The sequence below is a fragment of the Myotis daubentonii genome, chromosome 3 (genome assembly GCF_963259705.1).
Source record: "Myotis daubentonii chromosome 3, mMyoDau2.1, whole genome shotgun sequence".
Lineage (NCBI taxonomy): Eukaryota > Metazoa > Chordata > Mammalia > Chiroptera > Vespertilionidae > Myotis > Myotis daubentonii.
The window spans coordinates 87,040,596-87,053,638 of NC_081842.1; the positions used below are offsets into that span (position 1 = coordinate 87,040,596).

The 13,043-nt window shown below is 35.1% G+C and overlaps 1 protein-coding gene across 1 annotated transcript in view; it reads right to left on the minus strand.

The window, feature by feature from the left end:
• EPHA3 (EPH receptor A3) overlaps nucleotides 1–13,043 on the minus strand; it is a 373,137-nt gene that overhangs the window by 46,477 nt on the left and 313,617 nt on the right. The window contains exons 11-13 of the mRNA XM_059688051.1: nucleotides 9,335–9,520; nucleotides 4,623–4,672; nucleotides 592–606 (exon numbers count right to left, since the gene is read on the minus strand). Coding sequence (XP_059544034.1) covers nucleotides 592–606; nucleotides 4,623–4,672; nucleotides 9,335–9,520 — 251 coding nt within the window. The remainder of the gene's footprint in view (nucleotides 1–591; nucleotides 607–4,622; nucleotides 4,673–9,334; nucleotides 9,521–13,043) is intronic.

Here is a 13,043-nt window from a genome sequence, read left to right on the forward strand (position 1 = left end):
ATGAACACCAAATATGACGTTTTCTTCACTTTAATTGCATCTTAGCTGATCTACAAAATCAAGTGTTTCTGCTTTCAAGCTCAAGATATAGCCAAGAATTCCACAATCATTTATACTTTCTACAAGTAATTACAGAACTGTGTGCTAGATATTCTCTTGTGCTAGTTAGTCAGAAATAAATCAAAGACCCTGCCTTCATGGATTCAACATGTGAACTGCACAAAACAATTAAGAATAATAATTATAATATTTTTATCTGTATACATTTAACACATTAAAAATTATAAAATCCATGCTATGTTTAAAAGAAAAATAAAATTGCTGTTGGCAGTAACTTATAACAACCATTCTGGAATGTGTGGCCTTAAATGCTATTAAATATTTTAACAAGCATATAGATTCATTTAATAGCCTTTTATAAAATGTACAAGATTGTGGTCTGATTATTTTATATGCATTAACTTATTATTTGTCATTTCCATTTACACATACAAAAACTAAGATAAAAAGAGGATAATAAAATTACTCTACACCACACAGGGAATAAGTTACAAAGCCAAACACTGCAACCTGAATATACTAGGTTGTTACTTTTGGAAATTCATCCTGAGAAAAACATTTAAGGTATATAAAAAGGCATTAAACACAAAGGTGTTAAATATACATACATACATATATATATATATATATATATATATATATATATATATATCTACAAATGAACATATGTTCAACAATTGGTAATGATTTAGACAATTGTGAGTGACAATTATATGATTATTCTGAATTTAAGTGATTGAAGACTGTAGCACTTTAAATAATTCTTACATGATAATGTTATGCGAACAAAGCTGAAAACATATAGTAACTCTACATGCATCATGACAACTATGAAAATAAGTAATATAAAACAAACATTTTAAATACAAAAACACATATGAAATGGATATAGGAAACACTAGTAATTCCATATTTAGAATCATGTAGAATTACATTAAATTAGTACTTGACATAATGACTTCACTTCATCTTCACATCATCCTTATGCGTTAGGAATATGCATTATTCCCATTGTGTTTCCTTAGCGGAAAGCATTGTGGATTTAGGAAACCAGCTGAGGTCACACAGCTAGTGCTGCAGCAGATTCCCAACACAGTTGTCTCTGATTCAAAGCTCACATATATTACCACACTGTAATTCTCTTCATTTATTGTTGCTATGACATTGTTTTAGCTATAAATCCATCATGTTACAAAGGAAGAAAAATCACCCCTCTTCCACGTCTAGAAGATTTGAGTTAAGACTGAGTACTGATGGAAGACTTTGAGCAAATAATAGATTTTTCACAAACTTCAATGCATAGTTAAGTGAAGAGCACATATAGTTTTTCCTCTCAAGATCCTTCAGCGGTTCTCAACCTGTGGGTCGCGACCCCTTTGGCAGTCGAACGACCCATTCACAGGGGTCGCCTAAGACCATCCTGCATATCAGATATTTACATTATGATTCATAACAGTAGCAACATTACAGTTACGAAGTAGCAACAAAAAATAATTTTATGGTTGGGTCACAACATGAGGAACTGTATTTAAAGGGCCAGAAGGTTGAGAACCACTGCAAGCTTACTTTGCCATTCTCATGATGGAAAATAACTTTCTTTGATTTTTTTTTCCTTTCATAGGTGAAAACTCTTAATTCATGCTGTTTGTGAATTATGGATTAGTACTGTGAAGATTATAATTCCTACATTTGGTACTTGAATGTTTCCCAAGCTGTATATTTTGTTTATTGAGGTAACAAAATTATTTAAATTTTATGAAATTGCTCAAATAATTTTATATATGTAACAACCAATTGATACATCAATCTATTTTCTATTCAACAGAGTAACTTAGTTATATAGCTTGAGTAACATTATATATGTAGTCTGGTGATGTCTGAAAAGTCAATTTAGCCAAAACTTTAAGTCTCTAGAACTTGCTTCTTCAAAATTATAATTGAGCTTTGATTTTAAAATATTAAAGAAAAAAGGGAAGATTCAATATCTCCTTGTAAACTTCACTTACTCCTGAACTGGTCAATGAAATGTCTAAAGACTGATCCCAGAGACCTGACCTGAAGGGATGAATTTCTGCATATGTATATTCTCCATAAATCAGTATACACTTTTGTGTTCCTTTCTTAACAGAATTCTAGGGTGAATACTATCTAGCAAAATTCAATGCATACCTAGAATGTAGTCATAGATATGTTGCCTCAGACAGGCAACTCTCCGTTACAGGGGCCTGTTATTGTGTTTGCACACTGCACTACCCAGACCTTTGCTCCCCTCTTCCTTCTGGATCCCAGCCTTATGACCATTTCATTTTTTGTTGACATGTCTAGTAGAATGTTTGGCAAGGGGAATGAAAATGAAAGTAGCTGAAAATTCAAACCAGTCAATTAAGCCAAAGCCTCATGACCATTCAGAAGTAGGAGCAGGCTGAATTTAGCTATACGATTTAGGTATTTATAAACACACCAGTTAACATGGTCAAGTCTAAAAATGTGCTTTACATTAAGTTCAAAGATTCGGCAAGCCGAAACGTACAAAGAGTAAACAAATACAAATATTCCATATTGGAAAGCGGTGTCTTTACCTAGTTTCCCTTGTGATTTTGATTATGATGAATGGGGTTAAAGAAAAAGAGATGCAATAATGATGGGAACTAGTTCTAACAATATGGAATGTGGTTGGAAATTATAAATTACCAGCTCATCTGCACACAATGCAATGTGTTTCTATTCAAGTTTGGATACTCTTTCATGTGCACTTTGATTTAAAAGTGACATCATCAAGAACCTTTATCATTTACTGCCTTCAGAGATACTAAAACAAGTCTAAGTATCCATACTGAACTGAACTCAATTAAATTATTGCTGGGTGACTGGATGAAATAAAATTTTATCAAAAATGAGCAAAACAAAATTTGCAGGGGAATTTTGCTTTTGTTCTTAAACTTATTTATGAGTACACATGAAATCATGATTTTTTTCATAATTAAAAGCTTAAGGGAAGCATATCAGCATGTTATAATCAGTTCATTTTCCCAACTATCCCTAGTGGCTCAGAGATATTACTAATCATTGAGCCACTGTTTGAAGACAGAAGAAACGTGTTTCAAAATGTCGGAGAACTCCAGGTTCAGCTCTACTTATTTCACCTCAACCTTCCTAATCACCTTTTCTATAAAAAGAAGAATCAGATTAATGTGAGATATAGCAATACATGGAAAAGTTTATTGCAATCATCAAGTAAATGTTACTTTAGTATATTTTATGCAAATGTAAAAATTACTGATGACTGCAATATCACAAATTTTGAAATTTAATTCATTTCCAAAAGAAATGCTATTAACTCCTATTAACAGAAAGTGTGTCTTTTTTTTCAAAAGTCTTAAACACAATCTAGTATGAGATTAAGATATTTTTCCTTATTATCCCACACTCAATATTAATATCACGTAATCAGAATCAGGGTGGAAGCAAAAAGCAGCAGCAAGAGAAAGAAAACTGAAAAAAATTGACAAAATATGCCTCACTATTTCCAGGAAGGAAGTCTTAAATCACCTTTGACTAGAAACAAAAGGTTTTGTTATAGATTTTCACGTACTATACCTAACTGATTCATGGAATGCACTGAATTGGAGTATTTTTTTCCTGTGAGTTTCCTATTAAATCATGTAAAATTTAGACAATCTTTTCAAAATTCCATTTTAATCAAGACATTATTCATGTTAAGAATAACCTCTGTTATTCCACTGGTTTATGAGTTAATGAGCACAGGGGCCAACTCCATTTTGACTTCAGTAAAATATTTATTACCTGGCAGAGTGTTATTTACAATTGATTATATCATGTTTGTCATTGAAGGCTGGTTAAAGATAACCTCTGCCTTCAAAATTAAGCTAAAAAACAGTTTCTCCAAATTTTCTTTAACCAACCATCTCTATCAATGTTAACACACCAAATGTTTTACACACAGCTGACCTTAAAAGTTTTAAATATATTGATGCTAATTTAAAACAAAGTTTAATATCTTTAAAGACAGGAACAAAATTCCTGCTCTCTGTTACTCCATTCACAGCTGATTTGTTTGGTAAGTAAAATGACAATTAATGATTGTAGTAATATGAATGTGCTCAGTTTGATATTGCAAGAACAGCTTACAATTTTTTTTTTCTTTTCAAGTTTCTACCTTTTATTTTTCTTCTCTAATAGTAAAATTAATAACTTAGGTATAATAATGAATGGAAGTAATGATAGCAGGCTTCTTAATTCTATTTTTAAAGAAATGCTTTTAATGTTTCACGATTGAATATGAGGTCTATAGGTGTGTTTGTGTGTTTATATACAATTATCATACATACATATTTTCTATGTATGATGTGCTAAGAAAATATTTTAAGTTAAAATGATTGTTTTTTCTGCATTTATTGAGATTGCCTTTTTATTTTCTATCTATTAATGTTGTGACTTTCTTGGATGTTAAATATTGAACCAACTTTGCATGCTTGGAATAAACTAACAGGTATGATAAAGTATCATTTTTAATACATTGCTATGTATGCCTTTAAAATTACTGCAGTGTTATTGAAAATGTATTCATATGTTACACTGACCTGTGATTTTGCTTTTTGAAAATATTCTTGTGTGGGTTGGTGTCAGGATATCACTTGCCTCGTGAGTTAGGAGTGTTCCTTTTTCTCCCCTTCTGAAAGTTTGTATAAGATCAGAACTACTCAGACAGCTATTACACAAGTATGTAATTATATATCTTCTTCCTTTAGGATAGATATTGTATTTTTAAACTTTTAAAAGACAGTATCTGGGCCCATGACATATTTTATAAGTTGAATTTGTTTTTCCAAAACTATCAAAAACCCATCATATCTAAAATTATTGAGGAAGTACACAACATTCTTTAATGTTGAAGAAATAAGAAATTCTTTAAGCACATAAAAATAGCACTTCCTGCCTCAATTTTTTTCATATATCAAGTAGTGATTTTCTTAGTTTTGCTATGTGGGTGTTTAGAATGAGATGGCTTCAACTGATTTATCAGATTAAGGTCTTGAATGCACGATAACCAATGTTCAAAGTTTCAAAAATTGATTATCCTAACAAACTATTTCTGCACATTATTAATAAAGTAAGTATAACTATATATTGTCTATTAAGGTTATGACAAGGGGTATAGTACCCTTGAAACAAGTGCAGAAAAAAGATTTTTAAGAGAAGTTAACAGAAAATAGCACGAATTTGGCATTTTCTCTAAAAATGACATCTTATTCCAGTAATGTTTCCTTTTCGTATGTGGAGCAGATAGAAAGGTGGAAACAAATTACTAAGATTTTTTTTTTTTTTTTTTTTGTAAAATGGATTCTCACGCCAATACAGAAATGTTTAAATTATTTTAAAAAACCATCTTAATGTTATGGTTTTGGCATTCTTTAGTAATGAAAGTTTATAGTCAAGTGCATTATATTATTACTTTTTAAAATTTTCAGTAAATAATCCCTCCCCAAATAACAACGGCAGCAAAAAAACCCACATCAATCTTATCTATATAATTCCTTCTATTTCACTAAGTGAAAAGTGGCCAATGGAGGTCTTCTTGGAGTCGGAACATCATTTGACTAATGGTGTGATGGCAGAAATCTCAAACATTTGCTTAAAGAAAGTTCCATCTTTTTGAACTTCAACTAAAATTGATAACACATGTTAGTGCCAAGCTCTGAGCAGAGACTGTGCCCCCACCTCTCTGCTACTTTGAGATCAGAGACACTCTCACCTTCTCTTGTTTAAGACTATCAGGCTCAAAATGTACCATTAAAATTGTTTATGGCTCAATTTAAATAAATGAAAATATAATGATCGGATAAAGGGCTTTCTCCAAATGAGCTGAAAATTATACATTATAATAGACCTGGTGCTTCAAAGCACAATTAATAGCAATAATAAAAAGGTATTTTTTGAGTAAAAATAAAAGGAATTGTTTTCAAGCATTTACTTCTCTACTCCCAAGATTAACTGGTAAAACGTCAAGCTCGCCAGAAGTGGTAATTTAGATTTTTATAGCTCTATTCCACTTAACAATGCATTTCTACATAATCTTATTTGATCTTTAAAGTATCTGGAAATAGTAAAATAGAAATGCTACTTCCATGTTACAATTGAAGAAAGTGAGTCTCTGTGAGTGGTCTGATCTGCCAGATGTCTAATAACCAGTACGGTTGCATAAGACCTTGAACTTTGACCTTCTGATTTTTAATCTAGATACCAATTATATCTTTTCTTTAAATGTTCATTAAATTTTAAGCTCTGCATCACTCCAGCTCTGTGTGTGTGTGTGTGTGTGTGTGTGTGTGTGTGTGTGTGTGTGAATTTGTGTGTGTTTGGACTTTGAAGGGAGATTGTTTTAGCCTTTATATAGTTTCAGGAAACAAAGAAAATACTAGAAGTAGATTGAATAACTTCTGGTGACAAAATTGTCTTACTCATATGTTGAGAGCAATGCATTACCTTTTTTTCTAAGGCATTTCTATTTTCTCTCAGTTACAGGTGCCAGACTTAGAGCTTTTACATATGCCAGTAAAGGAGCTCAATATCTAATTCTCAATCTGCTACTCTGTTATGCTTGCACTATATGAGATGACTGGGATTTATATAGTAAGATTTGGCAGCTTCTTACATGCCTATTTTACCAGGGAGATATATCAAATTTAGAACTTTTACCCTAAGAATAAGGTAGTTACAATCCATATTAGAATATCACAGAATCAGGCTTGAATAAGGCATTAAATGCATACTACTGACAATATTTAAAGGTCATTCTTTTTCTTAATGTGTTTTTCCCCTGAATTTTGGTCTTAGGGATTGTTTTATGTATTTCTTTGCCAGGTGTCCATAATTCATATTTGATTATTTCATTTTTATATCTAAAGAAGACCTGCCACAATTATTATAGCTTAATGTTACTTACCATTCAGTAAATGAATCTATAGAAAGTAGCTAGCAAAATATAACAACTTGTTTTCAAAAATTCTTAACACTGGAAGAAAAAAAATCTACTCATACTTGTTAATATAAGAGAGCTTATTAATAAGCTTAAATTTAAACCTAATTTTTACTTTCGTAGTTACTTGCATCTTGTGTTTACATAGTAGTAGTTGTTGGAGAAATTAGGTGCCCACGTTAAAATGGAATCACTTTCTTCATTGCTCCCTGCGTGCTACAAGCAGTTTCACAATTCTACTCTGAAACGTGAGTTCAGTTAAATGAACCAACACTGAAGACCTATTGGTAGAAAACTAGGGTGTTTTTAAAAAATTCACTCATTCAATCAATCAAGCAAGCAATCTTTTATTTTCTAACATTAGTCAATTAAGTACCTATTATGATTCAGGTTCTGTTTAAGTCGCTGATTATCAAATAACATGATTCTTGCCTCCAATGAGAGTTTACATTTGTTTTAAGCATTAATGGCTATTAATTGGCCACTGAAAGTTTTTGAAGCTTGAGGGATGCTCTGCTATGTTCAAGATTTTAGGGAAGATAAATAATTCAAATAAAATAAGTCAAATACAATGATAAAAAAGTAGAAACACATTTTTGCCTAGAATTGGTGATAGAGGTGAAACCAACAGATCAAGTTACCAGTGCCACATCTAGAACTTTCCAGTTAGACAATCTACTTGTTCTTTAGTTACCATTTGTTCAAATGTGAAATTGTAATATACTTAATTCACGGGATAGTAGCAAGAAAAAAAATAATCTCCATACTACAATGTTGGGCATATAATAGCCAACTCAGAAAGAAAACCTTGTAAAAATGGATAGTTAAAAGAAGAATGGTTACATAAGTTTAAATGCATTTCCTCTTCCATCGGGGTTAAAGATATGAAGGACAATCACTTTGTAAGGATGCTATGAAGAAAAATAAATGACTAACTGATTACTAAAACACCACTGAGATATCATCCTATTCCATGGATATTAAGTAGTTTGGTCTTACCCTGAAGGAACACAGGGTTCATACATTTTCTGAATCTGTACTACTACTAAGTGTTTTGATTATTAATTTAAAATTTTTTAAAGTTTCTTTTTGTCAGAAAATATTTCAATGTTACTAGTAGTATGGCCTAATGTATAGTAGTACAGAGAAAAAAAATGATTCTTATGTGACTTAATGTAGGCTTACACGTTATGATTAAGTTCTTACATTGCTAAATTCTTAATCCCATTTATTATATAAGGAAACTATAAAGGATATCAAAGTATATTTTGATTATTCCATGCTTTTCTGAGGAAGGAGCTGCTGTTTTAGTCACACTAAAAGGAGAATAGGTATTAGTGCCATTAAGAAAGTGCTCTGCATAGTGTTAAAGAAAAATATTGTTGTGAAAAATATAATATGTAATTTCTATTGGTAACCACAGAATATGTAAATGTGGTATGTGGTTCCAATCAATTATCCTCTAATGGATGCCCAATTCCCTGCCATGTTGTCTTTCATTCTAAAGAGTTTGCTGCCAATTTAACTTATTCTTCCTTTTGTGCTCTAAAATCTTAAAGAAAAAGGAAAAAATCCCAAAGCATTCTCAAGAGCTTTTCATTGGGATTGGAGCCAAAAATCACATAGTTGTCTCATGGGATTCCTTTAGAGTCTGGCTGGAGAAACCATCAAGGAAATAAGTTCAGATCTCTATCACAGGCTGTGAGCTAGAGCTTCCCCAGACAAGTCAAGAAGCCAAGTGGGACTGTAGATTAGAATTATTTGAAATCCACAGGGAACAGAGAAAAGGCATTGGGTCTAAAGTGATCCCAACTTTCATAGCTCTGAAGTGTTCTGCAAACCCCCATAATTTCCCTAAAGCCTGGAGTTGGGGTGGGTAAGGACTTGGAAGCTTAAATGAAGGTGGTGAGTAATAAAAGAAAAGGCAGCTAGTTGGGAGTTCCTGACAATTCCTATCAGAATTGAAACATTGTTTTTCCTTGCTACTCTACATAACAGAATTTTTTTTCCAAAATTCACTTCTTCCCTGTCTTTTAGTCAGCCTGTATTAATGTCCAGTTTAGCTTCTAAATTTTTTAAAGCTTTTTAAGACCACTGTCAATATATAACCAGTTAAATATTTTTGCTCTCTTGTCAAAGACATGTTAATCTTAAACTGGTCTTTTTAGGATGTTTAGAAACTATGGAAAAAAAGATCAAATTTCTTAAATTACTGAGTTCAGGTTTAAATGACCTCTGCTCAACATACACAAAAATTGATCTTACAACTTTACTTACTTTTAGTGACAACTCCCTCCAGCCTAATGATATTGGGATGGTCAAATTGTCCCATAATGCTTGCTTCTCCCAGGAAGTCTCTCCTTTGCTTTTCAGTGTAGCCCACTTTCAAGGTCTTGATGGCCACTGAAATCTCTTTTTTTGATGGGAGTTTTAAGCGACCACTGCACACCTCGCCAAATTCACCTGTTAGAATGCAGAAGAATGAAGCCCAACAAAAAATCTCTCTATATAAAAAGCCAGCAAACGAACACCAGAACAACCAGAACAAGCAGTCACTATGACACCCACTATGGCCAGCGAACCGGCCCAATTGGGGGGGGGGGGCAGCTGCCAACCTCCTGCAACCCCTTCCCCCAGCCAGCTCCTTCCCCAATCGGACCCCCCAATCTGATCAGGGGTAGGTCTGGCTGCCCAACTACCTATGGCCCCTGTCCCAGGTTGCTGACCCCCAATAGGTCCCTCCAACCCCATTCAGGGGCAGAGCCTGCTGTCCCACTCCCCACAGCCTCTGCCCATGGCCTGTCCCACCCCCAATCAGCCCCTACCACCCCAATCTGCCCACGGCCCCTCTCCCCAACCAGCTCTGCCCCTGATCAGCCCATACCAATTGGGGTTGGGGTTGGCCACCCAAACACCCACGGCTCCTCCCCTGGACCCATTTGGGTGTGGGGCCGGCCAACCACCACCCACAGACCCTCCCCACAGCTGGCCCTATCCCCAATCGCTCCCCCCACCCCAATCAGGGGCATGGTCCCCTGGCCAATTGCCCGCAGCCCCTACCCCCAGCTGGCCTGGCCCTGATCTGGCCCCAATTGGGGCAGGCCAGCCAGCCAACCTCCTGCCATCTACTCCTCTCAACAGGCCTGGCCCTGATCCGCTGATTAGGCTGGGCTGGCTGGACTCCAACTATGCATGAATTCATGCACTAGGCCTCTAGTCATATAATAAAAAATCAGTAGAGAACAATTTTTTCCTTTTAGTAATTGTTTTCAAAATATTTACACCTTTGGCCAGTAAGATGTACACTGTAGGCTTCCAAATTATTTTGGAAGCTGGTAATCTGAGCCTCCCTAAGAAGCTCCAGGACATCTACACTCGAGTAGTAAATTGACCTTGTGATTAGCCTCATAAATTTTTAATAGCACATTGTGAATAATGTGATATGAAAGAATATGGGACAGTGGAAAGCTGTATCTATTAGACTTTTTATTCCTTGTTCTCAGAGCTACCATTTCCTCAGGGTAATCCACAGACCAGCACAAGCATGGGTTGAGCATTGAATGAAATTTCAGATGTTTCTAACTTTTCTGTTTTTACTAAGAGGGCCAATTTAACTATATACGTGGTCTCTCTGAAAATGAAAGCATCTGCTATCAATTCACTTTATTAGAGTATCAGCATATTGCATTATTGACACAGTTATAAAGTTCTCTGGGCATCTGGAAGGAGAACAATAATATAAGAGCATGAAATAAAAGATACCACATTTTATTTTGCCCTGTTCAGTGTGACTCAGTTGACTGGGTGTTGTCCAGTACACCAAAAAGTCACCAGTTCAAATCCTGGTCAGGGCACATGCTCAGGTTGCAGGTTCGATTTCGATCCCCAGTAAGGGGATCTCTCTCTCTCTCTCTCTCTCTCTCTCTCTCTCTCTCTCTCTCTCTCTCCCTCTCCATTCCTTCCTTCCTCTCTAAAATCAATGTTTAAAAATGGAAAAAACAAAAAATGATACCACATTTTATCTATGGAATCACTGTAGAGATATTTTTTAGACTCAATAAAAACTTTCTTAAATGAATAATTAATCCACAATTTGTTAAATATAAAGTGTTGCTGATTTTAAATAGTCTAATGTAATTGGTAAAAAAAAAAATGCCTAGAACTAGTTTGAGCACTATCTTCATATCCATTGTTTTTGAGATTTGCTCTTTCAGTAGATTTTTAGCTTCTGGAGAGCAGAGACCCTTTACATTCTTTTCTTTGTCCCCACTGCTTCCATAGTAGTTGCCACAAAGCAGTGCCATACATATAATGTTTCATATTCACAGAAGAAATCTTAATATTGTGTAAATTATTAGACATTTAAAATCTTTTTAAAATATCAAATAAGAAGGATTTCTTTTTGACAAAGATTAAGTACATGCTCAATTTTCAGGATGTGTGTGGGATGTAGTAATATTTTTGGTCCAACCTTCTCACTGTGAGTTTTTGTACAAGCGCCATGTCCCACTGGTCAACCAGAAAGAAGGTGTCAAGAAGTGAGATGTTTCTTCTCTACTTGTTGTCCAAGTAAGTAGTTTTTCCCCAAGTAACAGCAAGTGTAAAAAATCAATAAAATATATTTTAAAATAAATAAATAAATTTGGATGTCATCACTACTTATTCTAAGTGACAAGTCCCTTGTCAGATTACAAGCCAGACAGCACAGAGCTGTGAGACAGAGCATGGCTTCTGGAACTAAATTGTCTACTGTGTAATTCTGCCATTGTCACTTATGAGCTATATGATTTTAAGTGAGTGTCTTAACCTCTCTGTGCCTTTTTCTCCTTATCCTATATAATAAAAGGGTAATATGCAAATTGACCCTAAGAGCAGAACAACTGGGAATGACTTGTCACTATGACACACACTGACCACCAGGAGGCAGTCGCTCAATGCAGGAGCTGCCCCCAGGTGGTTAGTGCGCTCCCAGAGGGGGAGCTATGCTCAGCCACAAGCCAGGCTGACGGCTGCCAGCATGGCGGTGGTGGTGGGAGCCTCTCCCGCCTCCTCAGCAGCGCTAAGGATGTCTGACTGCAGCTTAGGCCTGATCCCCCAGGGAGCGGGCCTAAGCCAGCAGGTGGACATCCCCTAAGGGGTCCCAGACTGTGAGAGGGCACATGCTGGGTTGAGGGACCCCCCTGATTGCACAAATTTTTGTGCACTGGGACTCTAGTCTATAATATAAGATCAACAACGGTGTCTCTAATAAGGTTTTTGTGCAGTTAAAGGAATTAATGTATGTAAAGAACTTAAGATAGTACCAGACACATAGTAAATGCTAAGTGTTAGTCACTATTTTCCTGAGTTCAAACCTACCTTAAGAAGAATAAATTAGGGATTTACCTTTCAAAAGTTAGATCAAATTGAAGAAGAAATATAAAAGTGCTTTTAACACTTCAAATACTGTTTAAATGTAAGAAGAGATGGTCGTGATGATGAGTGTGATAGCAAGATTAATGTCATATTTGACCAGTAAAGTGGGGCCCTGACTTACAAGTTTAATTTGTTCCATGACGGAGCTCGTAACTCAAATTACTCGTATGTCAAATCAACAGTGAATGAGTGAGACACGTGATGCTGGGCTGATGTTGTGGCACTCACTGTGACGTTCACTGCGCCAGCTAGTGGTGGGGTATCTGAAGCTGGCTTGTAACCCGAATTTTAGCTCCCAACTCAAAGCAAAAACATCGGCTGAGAGATGGCTCATATCTCGAAAAACTCGTTAGTCGGGACACTCCTAAGTCAAGGCCCCACTGTATTTGTAAAGGACAACCTTTTGTAAAAGCACTCCTCACTAGGGAGACCAAAGGGAAGAGTTTGAATTTCAAGTGTACCACTTAGAGTTTCTTTCTATGTTCTCATTGGGATACCTGTACGTATACATCTACCTTCAAAATTCAGAAAATAGTGTTTCAGTAATGCTAATTTATAAAAATTACAAAAT